The sequence below is a fragment of the Heliangelus exortis genome, chromosome 25 (assembly GCF_036169615.1).
Source record: "Heliangelus exortis chromosome 25, bHelExo1.hap1, whole genome shotgun sequence".
Taxonomy (NCBI): Eukaryota; Metazoa; Chordata; class Aves; order Apodiformes; family Trochilidae; genus Heliangelus; species Heliangelus exortis.
In genome coordinates, this window is record NC_092446.1 from 3229758 (window position 1) to 3247754 (window position 17997).

The 17997-nt window shown below is 48.5% G+C and overlaps 2 protein-coding genes and 1 long non-coding RNA gene across 6 annotated transcripts in view; 2 read left to right on the forward strand and 1 right to left on the reverse strand.

The window, feature by feature from the left end:
- The first annotated feature begins 103 nt into the window (after positions 1-103).
- Positions 104-3794, forward strand: RPL10A (ribosomal protein L10a). 2 transcript variants are annotated; one of them, XM_071768514.1, is made up of 6 exons: positions 104-172; positions 430-504; positions 621-701; positions 1051-1199; positions 2008-2180; positions 3592-3794. In XM_071768514.1, the coding sequence occupies exons 1-6, from the start codon at positions 168-170 to the stop codon at positions 3760-3762; spliced, it is 654 nt and encodes a 217-aa protein (XP_071624615.1). In that variant the 5' UTR covers positions 104-167; the 3' UTR covers positions 3763-3794. The 2 variants fall into 2 exon arrangements, with proteins under 2 accessions (XP_071624615.1, XP_071624616.1); XM_071768515.1 differs by having other exon boundaries at positions 145-172; positions 621-971.
- On the reverse strand, positions 2166-7230 carry LOC139807486 (uncharacterized). Its single transcript, XR_011730572.1, has 4 exons — positions 7043-7230; positions 6229-6335; positions 3029-3096; positions 2166-2378 (listed from the first exon to the last, which is right to left on the reverse strand). It is a non-coding gene; the product is annotated as an uncharacterized lncRNA (long non-coding RNA).
- A 25-nt stretch (positions 7231-7255) lies between these two features.
- Positions 7256-17997, forward strand: part of USP49 (ubiquitin specific peptidase 49) — a 29161-nt gene continuing 18419 nt past the window's right edge. For 2 of the 3 annotated variants that reach the window (XM_071768499.1, XM_071768501.1), the window contains exon 1: positions 7544-7617. The gene's annotated coding sequence lies outside the window, so the exon portion shown is untranslated. Of the gene's footprint in view, positions 7383-7543; positions 7618-17997 lie in introns of those variants that run through there. The other variant, XM_071768500.1, reaches the window with a different exon arrangement.

Genomic DNA, 17997 nt, shown 5'->3' on the forward strand with positions numbered 1-17997 from the left:
CCACTCCCAACATGGCGCCCAGTGCGCTACACGCTCTCCCGCCACTCCCAACATGGCGCCCGGGGGCTGCCCCTTCCCGTTTCCCTAAATCACGCGAGATCCCGCCCCTATTTTAAGTGCGCGGGGTCCCGCCCATCTCCTCTCGATCTCGTTTCGCCGCCGCCGCCATGAGGTGGGTCCGGGCCCTCCGCTGCATCCCCCGCCATCCGCGCCCAGAGAGCGGCCCCGGGGCGACGCGGGCGGTTGTTGGGGTTCGGGAGGGATCCGTGCGGTTGTTGGGGTGCGAGGGGCGATCGATGGTGGCCGAGGGGCGATCGATGGTGGCCGAGGGGAAGCGCGGATGGGCCGGGGTGGGCTCTGGGCTCCCCGCGGCCTGCAGGAGGCCCAGGCCGGTCAGCTCTGAGCCCTTCTTGTCGTTCCACCCCGCAGCAGCAAAGTCTCCCGCGATACCCTGTACGAGGCGGTGAAGGAGGTGCTGCAGGGCAGCAGGGTCAAGAAGCGCAAGTAAGAGCCCAGCCCCATGGCGGAACCCGGGTCGAACCGGGGTCTCCCCCTTCTCTCTGCCCCCTCCGCTTCTTTTCCGGGCTCCCTGAACCTTCGCCGCTTTCCTCTCCCCTCAGGTTCGTGGAGACGGTGGAGCTGCAGATCAGCCTTAAGAACTACGACCCGCAGAAAGACAAGCGGTTCTCCGGTACCGTCAGGTTCGCCATGCTCTAGAGCTCCCACCCAGCCTTCGGGCTGTGCCCGCACCCCTCCTTCTGCTGCCGGGTTCTGCCGCAGCGGGGCGGACACAGAACCGAACCGCCCGGGTAGTTCTGCCCATCCCGGCTGAGCGGGTGCGGCTGGACGGACCCTTACCCTGGGTCTTAAAACATGAGGGGAGGTGCGGGAAGCCCCCCGGGCTGTTCCCACCGACCTGCTGGGAAAAGGGCAGGTTTGAAGCTGTGGAAGGAAGAGGCCCAAGTGCTGTGGTAAGGTGTCTGTGTGGTGGGTCCCGTGGAGTGTGTGTGGTGCTGCTGGTTGGTGACAATCCATCCCTTCTGTCCCCAGGCTGAAGTCAACCCCCCGGCCCAAGTTTTCTGTCTGTCTGCTGGGGGATCAGCAGCACTGTGATGAGGCCAAAGCTGTTGACATCCCTCACATGGATATAGAAGCTCTGAAGAAGCTCAACAAAAATAAGAAGTTGGTGAAGAAGTTGGGTGAGTGCTGGTGTGGGTCTGGTTTGGGAGGGCTGGGTAAGCACCATGGTTTTCCTTGTGCTCAGATACTTTTGTCTTGGGAATAGAAAATTAAAAAGAATCAGCCTGAAGTACTGGAAGCTGTCTAGGAGCTGTCCAGAAAAAACAACAACCTGCCTGGAGTGCCAGAAGGCCTGACAGGTCAGCACTTTAGGAGTGAGGTTGATGATCTTCTGGAAGGAGAGGGAAGACTGTTTCTGTCTCCTTGGAATTGTCACCTGTAGTTGGTGTTCCTCAATTTCCCAGCCAGGGAGCTGGAGACAAAATTCCCTTTAGTCCTTGAACAGAGTGAAATTTGCTTATTTTCACTTGGTAGGGGATAAACCCCTTCTCTCCCTGCAAAGTCATTTTGATTTGTATCTTGAGAGACAAGAAAACCTTCCCACTCCATCCAGGATTAGCCAGGGAGCTCTGTGCCATCAGGAGGTGATGTAGGATCCCACAGCTCCTTGCTGAGGTTTTTTGGGAGCTCTCATCCATCTGGATGGGCTCAGGCTCTGGCAGGAGGCTCCTGGTAGAGCTCAGTTGTTGGTCACCTGTGGCTGTGACTCTTGAGGGAGGTCAGGTGAAGAGTGGGTGCTGTGACAGGAAGAATTTCTAACACAATATTACTAAAAGCAGCTGAGGTTCAGCTCAGCAGAACTCTGGGAATGTGGCAATGGACACGGGAGGGAAAGAGCAGCAAGGGTTTGGCTGAGGTGATGGGTTCAAGCTCGGGGTAGGAGGTGAGAGCTCATCCTCACCTCCCTGGTGGGATCTCTCCTCACAGCTAAGAAGTACGATGCCTTCCTGGCTTCTGAGTCCTTGATCAAGCAGATTCCTCGAATCCTGGGTCCAGGTCTGAACAAAGCTGGGAAATTCCCTTCCCTCCTCACTCACAACGAGAATCTGGTGGCCAAGGTTGATGAGGTCAAATCCACCATCAAATTTCAGATGAAGAAGGTAAAAACTTGGGGTTTTCCTTGTCAGGACAGCCACATAGCTGAGGGGGATGAGTGAGAGGAGGACTCTTGTCCCTGGCTGCCATCTCCGGGGTGGGCTGTAGGTGTCCCTCAAGCCTCTTCCTAAAGCAGCAGATGGTGACAACTCCAAAGTGAGACAGTACCCAGAGCATTCAGCTGGAGAGGAGGAGCCTTTTATCTGTGGCCAGAAGAGCAAATGATGATGAGATGACTTTGCTGTTTCAATCTCTGGTGCCATCACTCATAATTAATGCTTCTTGCAGTGAGTGGGTGACACGTGGAGGTTGGGGGGTGTCCCCTGGCTGAGCTTTGGGGCAGCCCTGGGGGTCTCTGCTCTTGCTGTCGAGGCAAATTGAGTCCCTCAAACCCAAATCAGGCATTTGAAGGTCAGCAGTCAGTCTGGATGTGCCTCATGGGGATGGTTCAGAATTAACATCTCTGCACCCGTGGACTCAGCTGGGCCTGGGGGCACAAGAACTGAGGGGGATGCACTGAATGTGAGGTTGCTGCAGCATTTTAAGGAGCTGAGATGGTGATGTTGTGACTAAGCCTGTCAGCTCACTCCTAAATCCTTTTGTCTCCTGTCTGGGGGGGACATGGACTTCCCAGATGCTCAGTGAGGCTGGCAGGCAGAGCCTTGGCTCTGGATCAGTGTGGAAAGGAAGGGCTGATACCCAAAACACAAAGAAGTGAAGCTGGGGCTGTGCTTAGCAGTGAGGTTGTCAGCCCTGTCCTGTGAGCAGAGTTACCCCAGAGTCTGCTCCTCACCCCTTCCCTGTCTCCTGCCTTCCTCCAGTCACCTTTGTGCTCTGAGAAATCCCAACCTACCCCAGCTCTAGTTCAGAGGTGACATCAGCTGCTCCCAGACGTGTTGTGGTCACCAAGTACCACGAGCTCTGTGGAAACACCAAGGGATAAGGAGACCTCATCACTCTCTCCAACTCCCTGAAAGGAGGTTGGAGCCAGGGGGGGGTTGGGCTCTTTTCCCAGGCAACTCTCAGCAAGACAAGAGGGCACAAGAGGTCTCAAGTTGTGCCAGGGGAGGTTTAGGTTGGACATTAGAAAGAATTTCTTTCTGGAGAGGGTGATCAGCCATTGGAATGGGCTGCCCAGGGAAGGGGTGGATTCTCCATCCCTGGAGATATTTCCAAAGAGCCTGGATGTGGCACTCAGTGCCATGGGCTGGGAACCACGGGGGGAGTGGATCAAGGGTTGGACTTGATGAGCTCTGAGGTCCCTTCCAACCCAGCCCATTGTATGATAAGCTGGAGAAATCCTGTCCAGCTGACAGAAACAAGATGGGTTTGGGGAGTTTAGCTCAGCTGTAATCTGAAGTTTCCCCTGCAAACCTCTCCCTCTCTGAGTGACCCTGGTGTCCCCTATTTCCCCAGGTGCTCTGCCTGGCTGTGGCTGTTGGTCACGTCAAGATGACAGAGGATGAACTGGTCTACAACATCCACCTGGCCATCAACTTCCTGGTGTCCCTGCTGAAGAAGAACTGGCAGAATGTCCGTGCTCTCTACATCAAGAGCACCATGGGCAAGCCCCAACGTCTCTACTAAGAGGCCAACAATAAACTTTTTAGGACAACCTACAGCTGCCTGGGTGGTTGTGTTCCTCAGGACCTTGCTGGGAAGGAGTTGTTGGAGAGCTGCTTGCAGCAAAAAAAAAAAAAAAAATTTAAACAATGCTGGGTTCAGTTGGGAGGGATGGGAATGGGAGCCCAGTGTCTGGCTCTGTTTGGGGGGATTTAAGGAAGGAGCAAGGTGGGGAAGAGGAGCAGTTTTTTGGGGCAGCCAAACCCAAAGTGACCCCCACAGCTGATGGTGCAGTAGAACCCTCAGCAGTGGTGCTGTAGCCCCAATCCCACCCCCCCAGACCCTTGTGCTGTGGACTTGGCTCCCTAAGAGTGAGCACTGCAACTCCTGCTGGCCCTCACCCTCCCATGGAACCCAACCCACAGCACAACAAACCAGGCTCCTGCCTTCCTTTAGCACCTAAAACCTCAAATGTTCTCAGTCACTTTTCCACTCTGGCCTATTTTGGCTCCAAAATTTCCAAACATCCACACTTGGCTCCCAAACAAAATGAAAAATGTTTGAATTTTCCCTCAGGCAACACCAACTCCTCCAGAACTTTAAATATCCAGTTAGGATTCAACTTCCACTTTCAGAACCTAAAATTCTGAGTTTTATAGAACTTGGCAGAAGCCCCTGGCCCAGTCCCAGAGGATTGTCAGAATCCTGAACAGAATTTGGGGTTTATATTCCCTTGGTCCTGCCCCACCAGCCACAATCCCACGGGAAAAGATCCCTCCTCCATCTGACTGTCCCCCCCTGCAGTGCCTCAGAGACCCTGCCCACAGCTCCACTTTTACCCCTTGGGCTGCAAAACCAGACAGGACACAGAGAAGGCAGGAAAATGGTCACTAAAACACACCAGGAATTCCAGTGATGAGTTTGGGACAAGAATCAGAGTATAAAAATATGGAATCTTTTAGGCTGAGGCTTAGGTCCCCTACACCATTGACTGCACAATCAGAAAGGTGTGGAAGGTGCAAATCTGATGCAGTGTCCCACTTTGCATCCCTTATCCCTCCCCAGTGCCCCTGGGTCTGTAGACTTCATGGTTCTCTAAACCCTAACCTTAATTTTATGGAATTTTGGGACTGAGGCTTAGGTCCCCATCCCATTGGGTGACAAAAATCAGAAAGGGTCAGATTTGCTGCAGTGTCACACTTCCCCTGGCATGCCTTTTCCATCCCCATTGTCCCTGGAACTACAGCCCTGGTTTTCTAAACCCTAACCCTAATTTTATGGAATTTTGGGGGGCTGATCCCATGGTTGGCCAAAAATCAGAAAGGTTCAGATTTGATGCAGTGTCCCACTTCCCTGGGGATGCTTTTTTCATCTCCAGAGCCCCTGGAAGTGTAGGCTTTATAATTTTTTAAGCTCTAAACCCTTAATTGTATGGAATTTTGGGGGCTGAGGAATATGTCCCCAGCTCCATGGGTGGCTGAAATAAGAAAAATGCAAATATGATGCAGTGTTACACTTTCCTTGGCAAGATTTTTCAATTCCAAAGGCCCTGGAATTAAAAACTTTACAATCATCAAAACTCCAGCTCTAACTTCTGGATGATTTCAACTCCAAAATTCCAAACGTTTGGAACCTGGCTCCCAAACTCAAAGAGTAACCACTGAAAACTTTTCCTGGCCCTCACCCTCCCAGGGAACCCTCCCCACAGCACCACCAACAATCAGGCTCTGGGCTTGCTTTACCACCTAAAACTCCAACCCTTCTCCTCTAGCACCTTGGTTCTGCATCTGAACCTCTCAAGATCACTGCCAGGTTTTTTTTTTTTGCTTTTTGTGAGTGGAAGCCTGAGCTGGAGGAGCCTGGGAATCTGAGGGATGTGGGTTTTATCCTTGTATCCTTACAGCTTTCCCCCTCCTAGCTCTAAGGAGAGGCTGGATGATGTTACCAGGGTCACCACCACTTCAGTGGCAGAGACAGAGTCCAAGTCTGGCTGCCACCCCAGGGGTACTGTGGGCTTTTGTTCTGTGTCGTGCTGTGGCATTTTTTATGAGGCAGAACTCAGAGAGCAGCTGCACCCTGCTAAGCTTTACAAAGGGAGAGAGGACATAAGGGCCTTGTTAATCTTCAGTTTTAATTCTTAGCAGACATTACAGACTGAAGGCTCATCACAGTGGGGAGCTGGGGAAGAGCTGAGAGGTGTGTGTGTGACTGTGGATTTCAGCACAGGTATGGGTTCAAAGGAGATCCCGTGCTGCTCAAAGAGGGAAGGTGTAGAGAAAGGATGAGAAAGCTGACAGAAAATGGAATTTGTGGGAAGGTTGGCTGGGAAAGGAGACCACAAAGCTGTGGAGTGTCCTTGTGCTGTGGCAGAAGCAAGCAGGCTGCCACCTGTCGCTGTAAATTGCAGCACTTTGCCTCAAAACTTAAGAGGGGACAGGATGGAGGGGAACTCTTTGTCCCTGTGCAAAGGAGCTGTGTGACAGCACTGACCTGTGCTTCGTGTCATCAAGTGCTGTGCTGACCACGACTGCTTTGTCCCAGCCCAGAGAGCAGGACTCATTGCTCCCAGGCAGGTCCCTGACAGAACCTCCTGCAGGCTGCAAAAAAAAGAAAGAAAAAGAAAAGTTATCCCAGTGGGTGTGGGTGACTCCCAAGTGGGGACAGGCTTAAGCCCCAACCTCAGTGCCTTTGTTCCAGACAAAACTCACCATCCCCTCATGACCCCTGCACTGTGGTGACCAGTGTGTGACATCTGCCAAGGGCCACTATGGCTCAGGGGTCCCTTGTCCGGGTGCCCTCAGTGCTCTCTGGCCTCATAGGGGTGCCCTCCTGTCACCTCAAGGTCTCTGTCACCTCAGGGGCCCTGTAGGGTGCCCCCTCCATCCCCCTGAGGGTCCTGACACCTCAGGGGTGCCTCCCATGTCACCTCAGGGGTCTTGTCACCTCAGATACTACGGGAGGGTCCCCCATGTCACCTCAGGGGTCTTGTCACCTCAGATACCACGGGAGGGTCCCCCATGTCACCTCAGGGGTCTTGTCACCTCAGATCCTCCCGGGGGGGTCCCTCATGTCACCTCAGAGGTCTTGTCACCTCAGATACCACGGGAGGGTCCCCCATGTCACCTCAGGGGTCTTGTCGCCTCAGATCCTCCCGGAGGAGTCCCTCATGTCACCTCAGGCGTCTTGTCGCCTCAGATCCTCCCGGGGGGGGGTCCCTCTTGTCACCTCAGGGCCCCCCCTCCCTGTCACCTCGGGGAGCCCCCCCTTCCCTGTCACCACAGGGACCCTGTGGGTTGTCTCCCACCTCACGCAGCCACCTCAGGGGCCCCGGGGGAAGGCACCATCACCCGCGCTGCCCCTTTAAGAGTCCCTTTGTCTCCGAACCATCCTTATTTACCCTCTCCTGACTCAACCGAACTTCAGCCCGCGATTCACAAAGCCCGGTACGTCACCGCGTGGGCGTGGCCCGGGCAGACCCCGCCCCTCAGCGCTGCCCTTTCGCTCCTCCACCGTAAGCCATTGACGAGCTCTCCTTAGCGGCTACGCAAGGCGCGTAAACAGCGCCAGAACCCTCGGCGGGATGGCGTAGGCCGCGCAAACGACGTCCACGGCCGCAAGCCCAGGCTGGGCTTTACGCAATTGGCGTAGGCTGGGCTTTACGGAATTGGCGTAAGCAGCGCGGCGGCATGCGGAGCAGTGCTGGGGTTGCGGGAGGGGGGGGGGCAAGGGGGCGGGACGGAGCGCTGTGTGGCGTGCGCCGCAGCCAATAGGAGTGCGGGGCGGGGCGCGGCGGGCGGCCAATGGGCGGGGAGAGGGCGTGGCCGGCGGCGGTTGGGGTGTCTCGCGCTGGGTGACAGCTCGCGCGTGCTGATGATGGCGGTAAATAAAGGGGATGGGGGGGGGGGAGGCTGAGACCCCCCCTGAGGGCTGAGGGGGGGACAGGAGGGGGGAGGTGTTCTGTGTGTGGGGGGGTTCACACCGCTGTGAGGAGGGTGCTGAGGGGGTCTATGGTGTTTCCCCCCCCCCCCCCCCTTTCCCCTGGTGCGTTTCGGATTGGGGAGGGGGCGGGGGGGGGGGGGGGGAGGGTGTTTGAGGCGACCCCCTCACACCGCCCCGCTGGCCGCAGCCTTTGTGTGCGGGCGGGAACCCCGCGCTGGCCTCGGCGGCTTCGCAACTTTCCCTTTGTTGAGGCGAGGGGGCTGTGAGAGATCCCCCCCCTCCTCCTTCCCCTTCCATAACCCCCTCTGGTACCGCCCCCCCTCCCGGGCCCTCACCGGGGGCTCGGCCGCCCCTGCCGGGCGGGCGGGAACAGCGCGGGAAGGGGGGGGGGGGAGGGGGGGGTGTCGGGTCGTGGCCTTTCTGTTTGAGAAAAGAAGGACCTGAAACCCCAACCCCCCCCCCGTTACCCCTCTGTGCTGCGCTTGGGAGGGGGAGAAAATCGGTGCTTTGTATTAATTTAAGAAAAAAAAAAAAAAAAAAAACCAAACCAAAAATAAAACGACCCAAGCAAAGCGAAACTGTGGGGTTTGGGTCTTCTCTGCCCACCTCACAGGTCAGGAGCAGAAGTTGAGGGGGGGACTGCGTTGGGTTGGGGTCTCTGGTTGGGCTTTGGGGAGGAAAAGGGTGCTTTGAAATTTTGTTTTAATGTCACTCGAAGTGGAGAAGGGAGAAGGGGTGTGTTTGTGTGTGTGTGTGAATTTTGCAGCAGTTTTTTTTTTTTTATTCCCGCGGATGCTTCAGAAAAGCAGAGGAAATAGCGGCTCACACGCCTCGCCCCCCCCCTACGAAGAAGAGTCAAGTTTTTAGAAAAAAAAAAACAAAAAACCCAGCTAATTTTAGGAGAGGCTTCTTGCCGAGGGTGTTTGTAGACAGGGAGGATGAAGCCGGCAGCGTGTGTCAGAGCTGCTGATCCCCAGGTACCGTGAGGAGCCCACCCGGGTATCTTCAAACTGAGGGCAGAGGAGGGGTAAAAAAAAAAAGTCTTTATTTTTCCCAGCTCCTTTTAATCAGGGAAAGATGCTGCGAGCTGTTGGAGTCGCTTCTAGTGCAAAATGTTGCAGTGTTTGGTGGTTTCTTGTAGTGGTGTTGGAAGAGGATGCTGGCTGGGAGCTGAGGGATGCAACAGGGGCTGCTGATTCCTCAGCTCAGGAAAAATCCTCATGGACTTTGTTTGGAGCTTCTCCTGAAGCAGTGTCAGGCGAGGAGCATGATGCAAAGGTGAGGCAAAAAATAAGGGTGGGTGGGACTGGAAGGAAAAAATAAGGTGTCAGGGAGGGGGTTGTTGGTGGAGATGTGAGCTGCTTCTGGAGGAAAGGGAAGACATAGCTCCTGAGGACAGGAGGACTGCAGGAGCAGGGAGTGTGAGAGCAGGTAAATCAGTGGAATTGTGAGTGTTAGAACTCTGTGAACGCTGTGGATTAAACTTGTCCTGGGATTAGAGTGTCAGCCTGACAGGAGTGGTTGGAACAGTGTCTGCAGCCGGCAGGAAATGCAGAGCTGGGCTTGGATTTCTGCTGCTCTTGACTTTGGGAGCTACACCTGGGGCTTGCTTGTGCTTTATGAGTTGGTATGGCTTAAAAAAAAAAACCAAAAAACAAAAGAGGGGGGGAGGGAGCAGCAGAAGCGTTTGGTGTTGGTTTTAGTTGCTTTGAAAATATTCTAGGTGCAAACAGTTGAAAATTAGGTGCCAAACACCACCAGCATTTGATGTCTCTGAGCTAGGCAAGCTTTCAAACAGCAGCCTGCAAACAGTAAATGCTTGTTTATTTCTCCCCCTAATCGTTCTTCCTGTTAATATGAGCTGACTTCAAGTGAAAAGGGCGTTTTGAAGTCGGCAGCTTTTAAGGTGCTCTTGGTCTCATGCAAGTTTGTTGTAAAGAATTTTGCTTATTCAGGAGCAGGGCTTAACAGTCACATTTGTGACAGGTTAGAGAGTGTTCCAGTGAGTAAATCAAATTTGGGGATTTATTTTGCTGTTGTTGTGTCCAAAGATGATTGGTATAAGAATCTGTCTCAGCAGTTCCTGCAGAGATTTGGATTTTTGTGGTGCAAAGCCCTGCACACTGGAGGCCTGGGAGGATGGAGAGATTTTCAACAAGCCTCATGTGCTGCAGCTTGCAAAATGGAGCAGTGCTTGGGCTGATGGGTGGTTGGGTTGGTAAACTCGAAGGGAAGGGCTGAGAATCTCTCTTGTGTGTTGTTCTGGTGAGCAGAGGAACACTGGTGCTGAAAAAAAATGAAGGGGACACGTTTAGCTTGGTGTGGCACCTCTCTGCTTCTGGGTGTGAAAGCTGCACTTTGGATTTCTTGTGACTAAACATGATCCTTCAGTTGGTATTTGCTTGTTTGCAACTCTCTGTCCACGTGGGATGTTGCAGGTTGTTTTCTTCAGTACTTAATTGTTTGTTTGGGGGGTTTTAAAAGTAGTTACTGTTTTGCAGCACCCAAGACTGAGTGACAAGAAACTTCTCTAGTGGCAAAGGTGGTATAAATACTGGTGTGTATTTATACACATAATAGCCTTTATTTAATAGGCTTTATTTTAATATAGGCTAAATATATTTTTATATATATTTAATAGCCTGTTTTTATTGGCTCCTTTTTGTTTCTTTTATTAGCTTTTTTTATTCTGATATTTCTTGGAATTTCTGCTGAGACTCATAAAGTGAAATTCAGTATTTTCTCAGCCCTTAAGATGTTAGTGGATAGGTTGTAAATAGCTAACAACTGGCAGTACTAAGAAATTCAGCTTCCTTCTTGTGAGGTAGGTGTGAATTCTTTCAGATGGATCTTTTGCTTTGGGGAACTGTGAAAGGGTTTCTAAAGTTAACCTTAGCTCCGAGTCAAAACGAAACTTAAGGTTTTAGTTGAAAATTGTTTGTTAGAAATGCACAGGGAGATACAAAAATAAGTTTTCTGAAAACTTTGCCTGTAACTTGGCACTGAAGTTCAGATCAGATGAGGGGGGGGAAGAAGATGGAGAAGCTCCAGTGACTGTTCTGAAACATCCCCCCAGCCCTTTATTTTCTGTACAGGGATCCTTCCCAGCCAATTGGAAGTTTCTCACTTTGTTTAACAACCTTTGTGGTTTTCATCTTGAATATTTCCTCAAGGGTTGGTTTTGTAATTTTTTTTTTTTTTTTCCCCTCCTCTGGGGAGTGAAGCCTTCAGAGATGTTCTTGTCTCAGCAGCCTATTGTTCATTGCTCAGTGTATAAACACTTCACCTTCCTAAACACTTCACCACAATGAACAGGCTGAGTTGATGCAGGGAGGTTGTATAGACAAAAAAAAAAACCCAACAACCCTCTCCCTTCAACATCAGTGAATGGGAGGCCATCCTTGTTAGCATGAACCCCTTAACAAATCATTGCTTTGGAGTGCACCACACCAATGCAACTTATTGTTTAACAGGAACCACCAGCATTTAAAAATCCCATTTATAGCTGAGAAAGTCTGGGTTGGTTGTAGCTCTGTGGGCAGCAGCTCTTCAGGCTCTTCTTCACTTTTGTTTTTATGAGGCTTTAGATCAGAGATGGCTCAGGCCAGGCTGTTTAGTTGTATGCAGCTTGGGAGCTGTTGAATTACAGCCCCAGCCCTCAGACTGCATCATGGAATTGCCACAGAGCAGCTACAGCACAGCACTGAAACAACAAAAAAAGAAAAAAGGTTAAAGTGAGGGGAGAGAAGGTAAAAACCAGAGGTGAAGGTGTTGTCCTTTGCTGGCATCGTGGGGGAATAATTGCTCAGTGGTCTGAAGGTAGTTCTGCCTGGGTGTGCAGTCATTAACATCAGAGTGTAATGAGGAAAATGCAAATTAAAATGTGTGCTGTGTTACACTGCTGGTTTCAGTGGGGAAAAAAACCCCTACTTTTTGCTAGTGTTAGGAAGTGAGTTGGTATCTTGATATAAACTAGGCAGAAAAAATATAATTGTCTGCTTTGTAGCAAGTGTTGTTCATTAGGTTTTTGCTTATTCTGAGGTAAGGAGCTCACATTAACTGTTACACCTCCAGTGCATTACAAAGGCCATTAGAAATCTCTCAGAAAATGGCAGGCTTGTTGGGGCATTCCTTGAAGTTTTTTTTTTTAAAGAAGGCTCATTAGAGAAGTTCCTTTAAATAGGTAATTACAGCATAATTCACTGAGAAGTCTCTCCTTTTACCAAGAGGAGAAAGTAGAAAGGAGAAAATAGTGTCTTCTACTTTACTGAGGAAGTGGAAGTGAAATACAGATCTCTGAAAATCAGAGGTTTTTTTCCTTGTTCCTCCCCACAGTTCACAAACTCCTTTTCTGCTCTCTGCCTGGGCTGTGTAATTCAGGCACATTTTCAAATGAAGACAGAAAACTGGAATACACAGATCTGACAGCTCAAAGTTAGTGTGAGTGCATTTGAAATGTTTCTCTTGCAACATGTCAGTCATGGAAAATGTACTCTTTTTTTTTTTTTTCTTTTTTTTTTTTCCCCTCTAAAAAATTCTGACTAAGGAGATGCTTCTTCCACGTTTTGTAACTTTGCTAACTGAAATGCAAAAGGGGAGCTTGAGCCAAAGGGAAAACCCACACAATCCAACACAAGAAGCCCTACAGAAGGCTGAAATTACTAAATCCTAAATCACATGCTCCATCTGCATCTTTTAAAGAAAATAATAGTTTGTTCTGTCATAGTATAGCGTGGTGTGTATATATCACAAAAACTTTTACACTCAGCCTCTACCTAAAGCATACAGAAAAATAAACTTATCCCCCTCTCCCCCACCTCTGGGTGCAGGCAGTGGCTTTTTTAAAAAGACCCAATTTAATGCAGAAAAGCTTGAGTGCATTTCTGGGCTTTTCAGGCTTTTCAGTCAAACCATGGAAGATCAAGTCAAGAGTTATGGGCCACAGCTCTGTCCCTCCACTGAGACCTCCTGTAGGACATCAGCTGAGCTGATTAAGAGATGGTGACCACAGCTCCTTTCCCTTATTTGCTCTGAAAGGCAAATCCAGCCACTTGATGGAGAAGCATTGCCTTCCAGTATTTTCCCACTCATTTTCAGGGGGCAGCTTAGATCTGATGAAGAAATCCTGTCCTGTGATGACATCCTGTCCCTCTCCCATGCTATGAAAAGCCTCAGAAGACAATTCAAGGTTTTGAACTTGAAATAAAACCAGTATGGGAGGAGGGTGCTTGCAGCCTGGCTGGATGGGGATGAAGTGAGAAGTAGCTTTTAGCTAGAAATCCCAAAAAAGTGTCCTGAGAGGGGCAGTGGATGCTGGCTTGTGTCTCCATGGCTTTGTTCCCCACTTTCCTGCAGGGGATCAGTGTCTCCAAGCCTGACTCTGTTCCAGTAAGTTTCTGACAAATGTGCTTTCCCTTTCTTCAAACAGCAAATGTGGATTTTATATGAAGTTTTTTCTTGGTGTGAGGGGACTGGGTTTGTCTCTTGCCTGGTGCTGGAGCTCCCACTAATTTTAGATAGTTCAGAATTCCACATTATGTTGTGTGTTAAATGTCTTCCAGCTGAACAACAAGTGCCTTGTGTATTTAGCAAGTGATAAAAATTTGTGGCTGCCTTCTCACTTGAGCATTCTCTGCCTAAATATTGAGCTGTAGTCTATCAGAACAAATAAATTTTTTTTTTCCTACACCAAACTTCAGCAACTCCAGTTCAGTGTGGGTGCCTCCCCTCCCACCCCTCTGCATTTGTGTAGTGCAGTCAAATGAGGAGCTAATGTTTTTTTTTACCTGGTTGAGGTTTGCAGTGATGTTCACTCAGGAGTTTTTATATTTTCTGGGATTTCTTGGGGTGGATTTAAACAGACTGTGGATCTCCCTTCATGTGCACCTCCAGATGTGTTGCTAGAACTGGACAAACAGTCTGCTTTTGGATCTTTCAGGGGTTTTCCAGTCATTAACAACCAGTGGAAAGTGCTGTGTGCTCATTTGGAGATTCCAGCTGCTTTAGGATGAGCCAGAGGGATCGATCATGATGGATTAACCAAACCTTGGAGTTTGCATTCCTTAAAAACAAAACCCTGTTTTCTGAGTGGTGACTGCTTGCCCTGACATCCCAACTAAACCACCTGATTTCAGTTTTGTGCCCTGGGAAGAGGGATGCCCCCAGCTCTTCCATCTCCTGGATTTCCTTAGTAGTTTCAGGGTGGTTTTGGTTTGTTTTTTTTTTTCAGTAAACTTTGTAGCTCCTCACTGTCCCATCTCTGCCCCCCCTCATGGCAGCATAGGTGGGCAAAGCACTGAACTGCAGCAGCTCACTGAACCAGGCTGGCAGGCTTCTAATTCAGTGGCTAAATATCTCCATCTTTTGCCAAGATTAAGTATGGGGAAGGCCTGTTCCTCCTTTCCTTGCTAATGCTGCTGAAGGGAATGTCAGGAGGAGGATGTTGGGAGGGTGATTCCAGATCCCTGCTGGTTCTGTGTTACTTTGGGGAGCAGTGAAACCCTTTGCTGATTTTTTTTTTTTTTTTTTTAAATTTTTGTTTTTTTGTATTTGTTTGTTTTTTCACTATTTCATGTGAAAACACACCCTGCTCAAACCTGTGCTTGCTGTCCTCCAGAGAGAGGAGTCATTAGGTGGTTGCTGTGCCCAGAGCTTCCCTGCCTGTCTCCCTAGAGCTGGTCCTGTCTTCTGCAGCTGGAGAAGTGGAACAGGAACAGAAACACCACACTGGGTACAGGAGCAAGTTGATCTCCATAGCTGCTTCTCTCCAAGGAGAACAAAGGGGTTTTTTACATGCTTCAAACCCCATACAAACCTAATTTTAATACCAAACTTAGAATAGTTTTAATTATTCTGGAAAAAAAAAATATCCATGTAAAACTGCTGTTTGGTTGGTGTGGGGTTTTTTCAAGTCACATCAGCTATTTGGTCACTGGAGTTGTGAGAAAGAGCCCTCAGCTTGGATTTAATGTTGTTTAATCATTCAAAAATACAAAGGAGGTACTAAAAGCTGTTCAGCTAAGCTTTAAAGAACTAATAGCTATAACTCAGATTCAAAAGTGATTTAGTTCCAGAGGTAAGTCTATAATCCTACCAGCCATGAGTTAATCTGTCATCAGACTAAGAAGAGAAGTAAATCTATTTAACTAAGAATAGCTAATTCACCTGAATGAGAGCAAGGAGCAAGATCCTTCCCATAAGAGTCAGTTTATTTTGAGAAAATGTCATATTCAGGATAGAGACTGAAAATAGTGGGTGTTTTTCCAAGGTAGGCTGAAAAACTCTACTTTGAAATTTGCACTGCTCCTTTTCTGAACTTTTCAGGACAGTTTCTTTCAGCCTTCTGTTTTGGGCCACTGTGGAAATGAGTTAGTCAGGAAATAAGGAAGATAATATCCTGTTTGTTGTAAAATTGGAAGGTTTTAGGGACATCTTTTTGAGGTACAGGACCATGACATCAGGACCAATTTTACCTCTTCCTCTTTCCTTATCCTGCTGTCGTTTTATCTCAAGACAAATTGATGTGATGAACTCTTAACCTCTTCCTAGGATAATTTATTAAATAACAGATGCTACAGAATCAGGCCTGAGTTGATCTTCAATTCCTAAAGAAGATTAACAATCTTTTACTTTGCAAAGGGGGTTCCTGTTTCCTACCTCATTCTTTGACACGTTGTGGTGAGGACAAAGGCATTCCTGTAATTTATAGGAAGACATTTCAGCCAGAGGGGGATTCATAATGTGCAAATAAGGAATAATTCTATCAGGAAGGGAGCAGTAAAAAAAGTGCATTTGAGCCAGTGAAATTTTTCCTTATGTACAAGAAAACAGAGACTCAAACCTTGTGTGTCAGCTGGCAGGCTGGACATTGGGAAGGTGGAGACTGAAAATCCTCTTAGTTTTCTTAACATCACTTTGAGTGTTCTTTTGCCCTCCTCAAAAGAAGAGGAGAGTTTGCTGTATAGATTTTATTTTCTAAGCACAAAACAGGCTTGGAAATCTCAGTCTAATTCTTGGTTGACAAGAAAATGGAGAAGACCTTGGTTGGGGTCCAGGTGAAGGCTGGGTCAGATCATTTGCTGCTTCTAGAGCTGTGGACACAGCAGCTCCCTCCATACAGAGACATTCTTAAGGGTGCTGCACAAATAAATAAATGAACAAATAAATGCTGCATCTTGGGCTGCTCTCTGGTTTTTGGGGGGTTTTTTTTGGGTTTTTTTTGTTTTTTTTTTTGTTTTTTTTTTTTGGCTAGACAAATAAAAACCCAGAAGTCCTTGGTGCATTTGGATAAATTGGTCACTCTGACTCCAGTTATTTATGAAAACCCACAGAAAATTTCCTAGCTGGCCTGGGTTTTTAAAAGACATCAGAGGAGCTGATTGGCAAGGGAAAGAAAAGCAAATGCTGTAGAGGGGTGTCAAACCTTCCTTATTGTCCTCTTGGTGTAATCCCTGCTCCTCACACACACTGGAGGCCTCTTTCCTGGGCAAACCACAGCAAAATAGGGTGAATACCTATATTTAATATTATTTCCTTCTTCATTAGGGCTGTGCAGATCAGACACAGCCTGCTGGGTTGTCCTGTTCTTTATTGCTTCAGGAGCTGGTGGTTTGACTGATTGCTTTCTGGGTTGTGTCAGCTGTGATGTTGTTTCAGATCAGTTCTTAGACTGTCCAAGGTTTTTGCCAAGATGCATCTGAATTGAAATGGGGGAGGAAGAAGAGCAGAGGACTCCCCACAACTTCCCAAGTATTCCCTCTCTGCTCTAATCTTTGTGTCCATCACAAAGAGATTCTGGAGGAGGCTGCTGAGTGCCAGGGCTGTTCAGTTGATCTCTGCTGCAGCCATCAGCTCTCTGTGTGTGAGCAGCAGTGAGCAGGATCCTCTGGTGTGCTGGAGCTAAAAAACTTCCCCTCCTACCCCTGCAAAGGAAAGGGCTTGGGGTTTGGTTTGTTTTATTCAAAACTTCATGTCCCCTGCTACCAAAATCACCAGGTGATGGGGGAACAGAGCAAGGCACTTCAGGTCAAAATGGTTCTGACCTTCCCAATGAAGCTCTTTGGCAGCAGCAGAAAGTTGTGTTTGGTTTTTGTTCCTGTTCTTGTGAAGGTGGGGGGACATCTGGTAGAATTTTCCCTAGCAAAGGGGTTGAGTGTGGCTTTTGAATATTTTTAATGGCTAATGTCTGGTCTGTTGCTGTGAACCTCAGCTCTAAATGTGCTATTTAGGTACCACTTGGTGGTAAATCTAGGTGCTGATGTGAAAAATCATGTTTAAAGAGCATAGACCAAAGAAATAATGTTTTCAGCATGCTGAAAAATTTAGCTTTTTGTCTGCATTCTAGTAGCCCATGATTAAAAGATATAAGAGCAAGTGGGGACACAAGAGGGTGGCTGTTAATCTCTATTCCTGCATTGTTAGGCCCTGCTGAAGGATACCATGGCTTGTTTTGTTTAACTTGTACCTTGGGAATTATTCTTAAATTCCCTTGGTCCCTTGTGCACAGGTGTCCCATGAATACATGGGCACACACTCAGTCCCTAAGCTTGAGTAAATCCTGAATTGGGCAGCAAATAAACATCAGTTTGGGGATGCATCCAAACAAGTCTGGGGATAGTGGGGCATTTAAAGAAAAAAAAAAATTAATTTCCAACTAGAGAAAATGGGTGCAGCTCAGCTGACTTGGAGTCAGTGCTGCTGATTTTGCATCCATCAAAGCTCTGGGACTGCTCTGTCAGAAGGAGCCATGGTAGGGGGCAAGCAGAAAACTTCAGAATGCTCTGGCCTGTCACTCTCTTGTGGTGTCACAATTATGGAAATTGAATTCATTGGCAATCCCTGGGTTCAGTAAAGCTGGCTGCTTGTCTCATAAAGTGAAATTATTACTTTATATTGGGCAGTTAGCATCTACTTTCTAATGCAAAACATTTTTTTTTTTTTCCTGGTTGATTCTGCTAATTCAAATTGTGTGTATTTGCTGGAATTGCTTCAGGCATCTCCAGATGTAAGTACCAGTGGAATTACTGGGTTGATTCTTTCCCTTTCAGGCTGGTTCACTGGCACTGGAGGAAACAGTCTGAATTGTTTTAATGCACAGTGAGTGCCTTTTTTACACAGCCTATCTGTAGCATGTTTCCCAGCTTATTAACACTTCAAAAAGCCAAACCAAAAATAAAGCCTTAGAAACCTATGAAAAGAAAGGGGAAGGGGGGTATTTTATGTGTTGCAATAATTGAAAAAACATTAACTTCTAGAAAGCCAGGAATTAAGAAGTATATAGCATTTTAATAAAGCTTTTTAACATGCAGGGATATTCTGTAG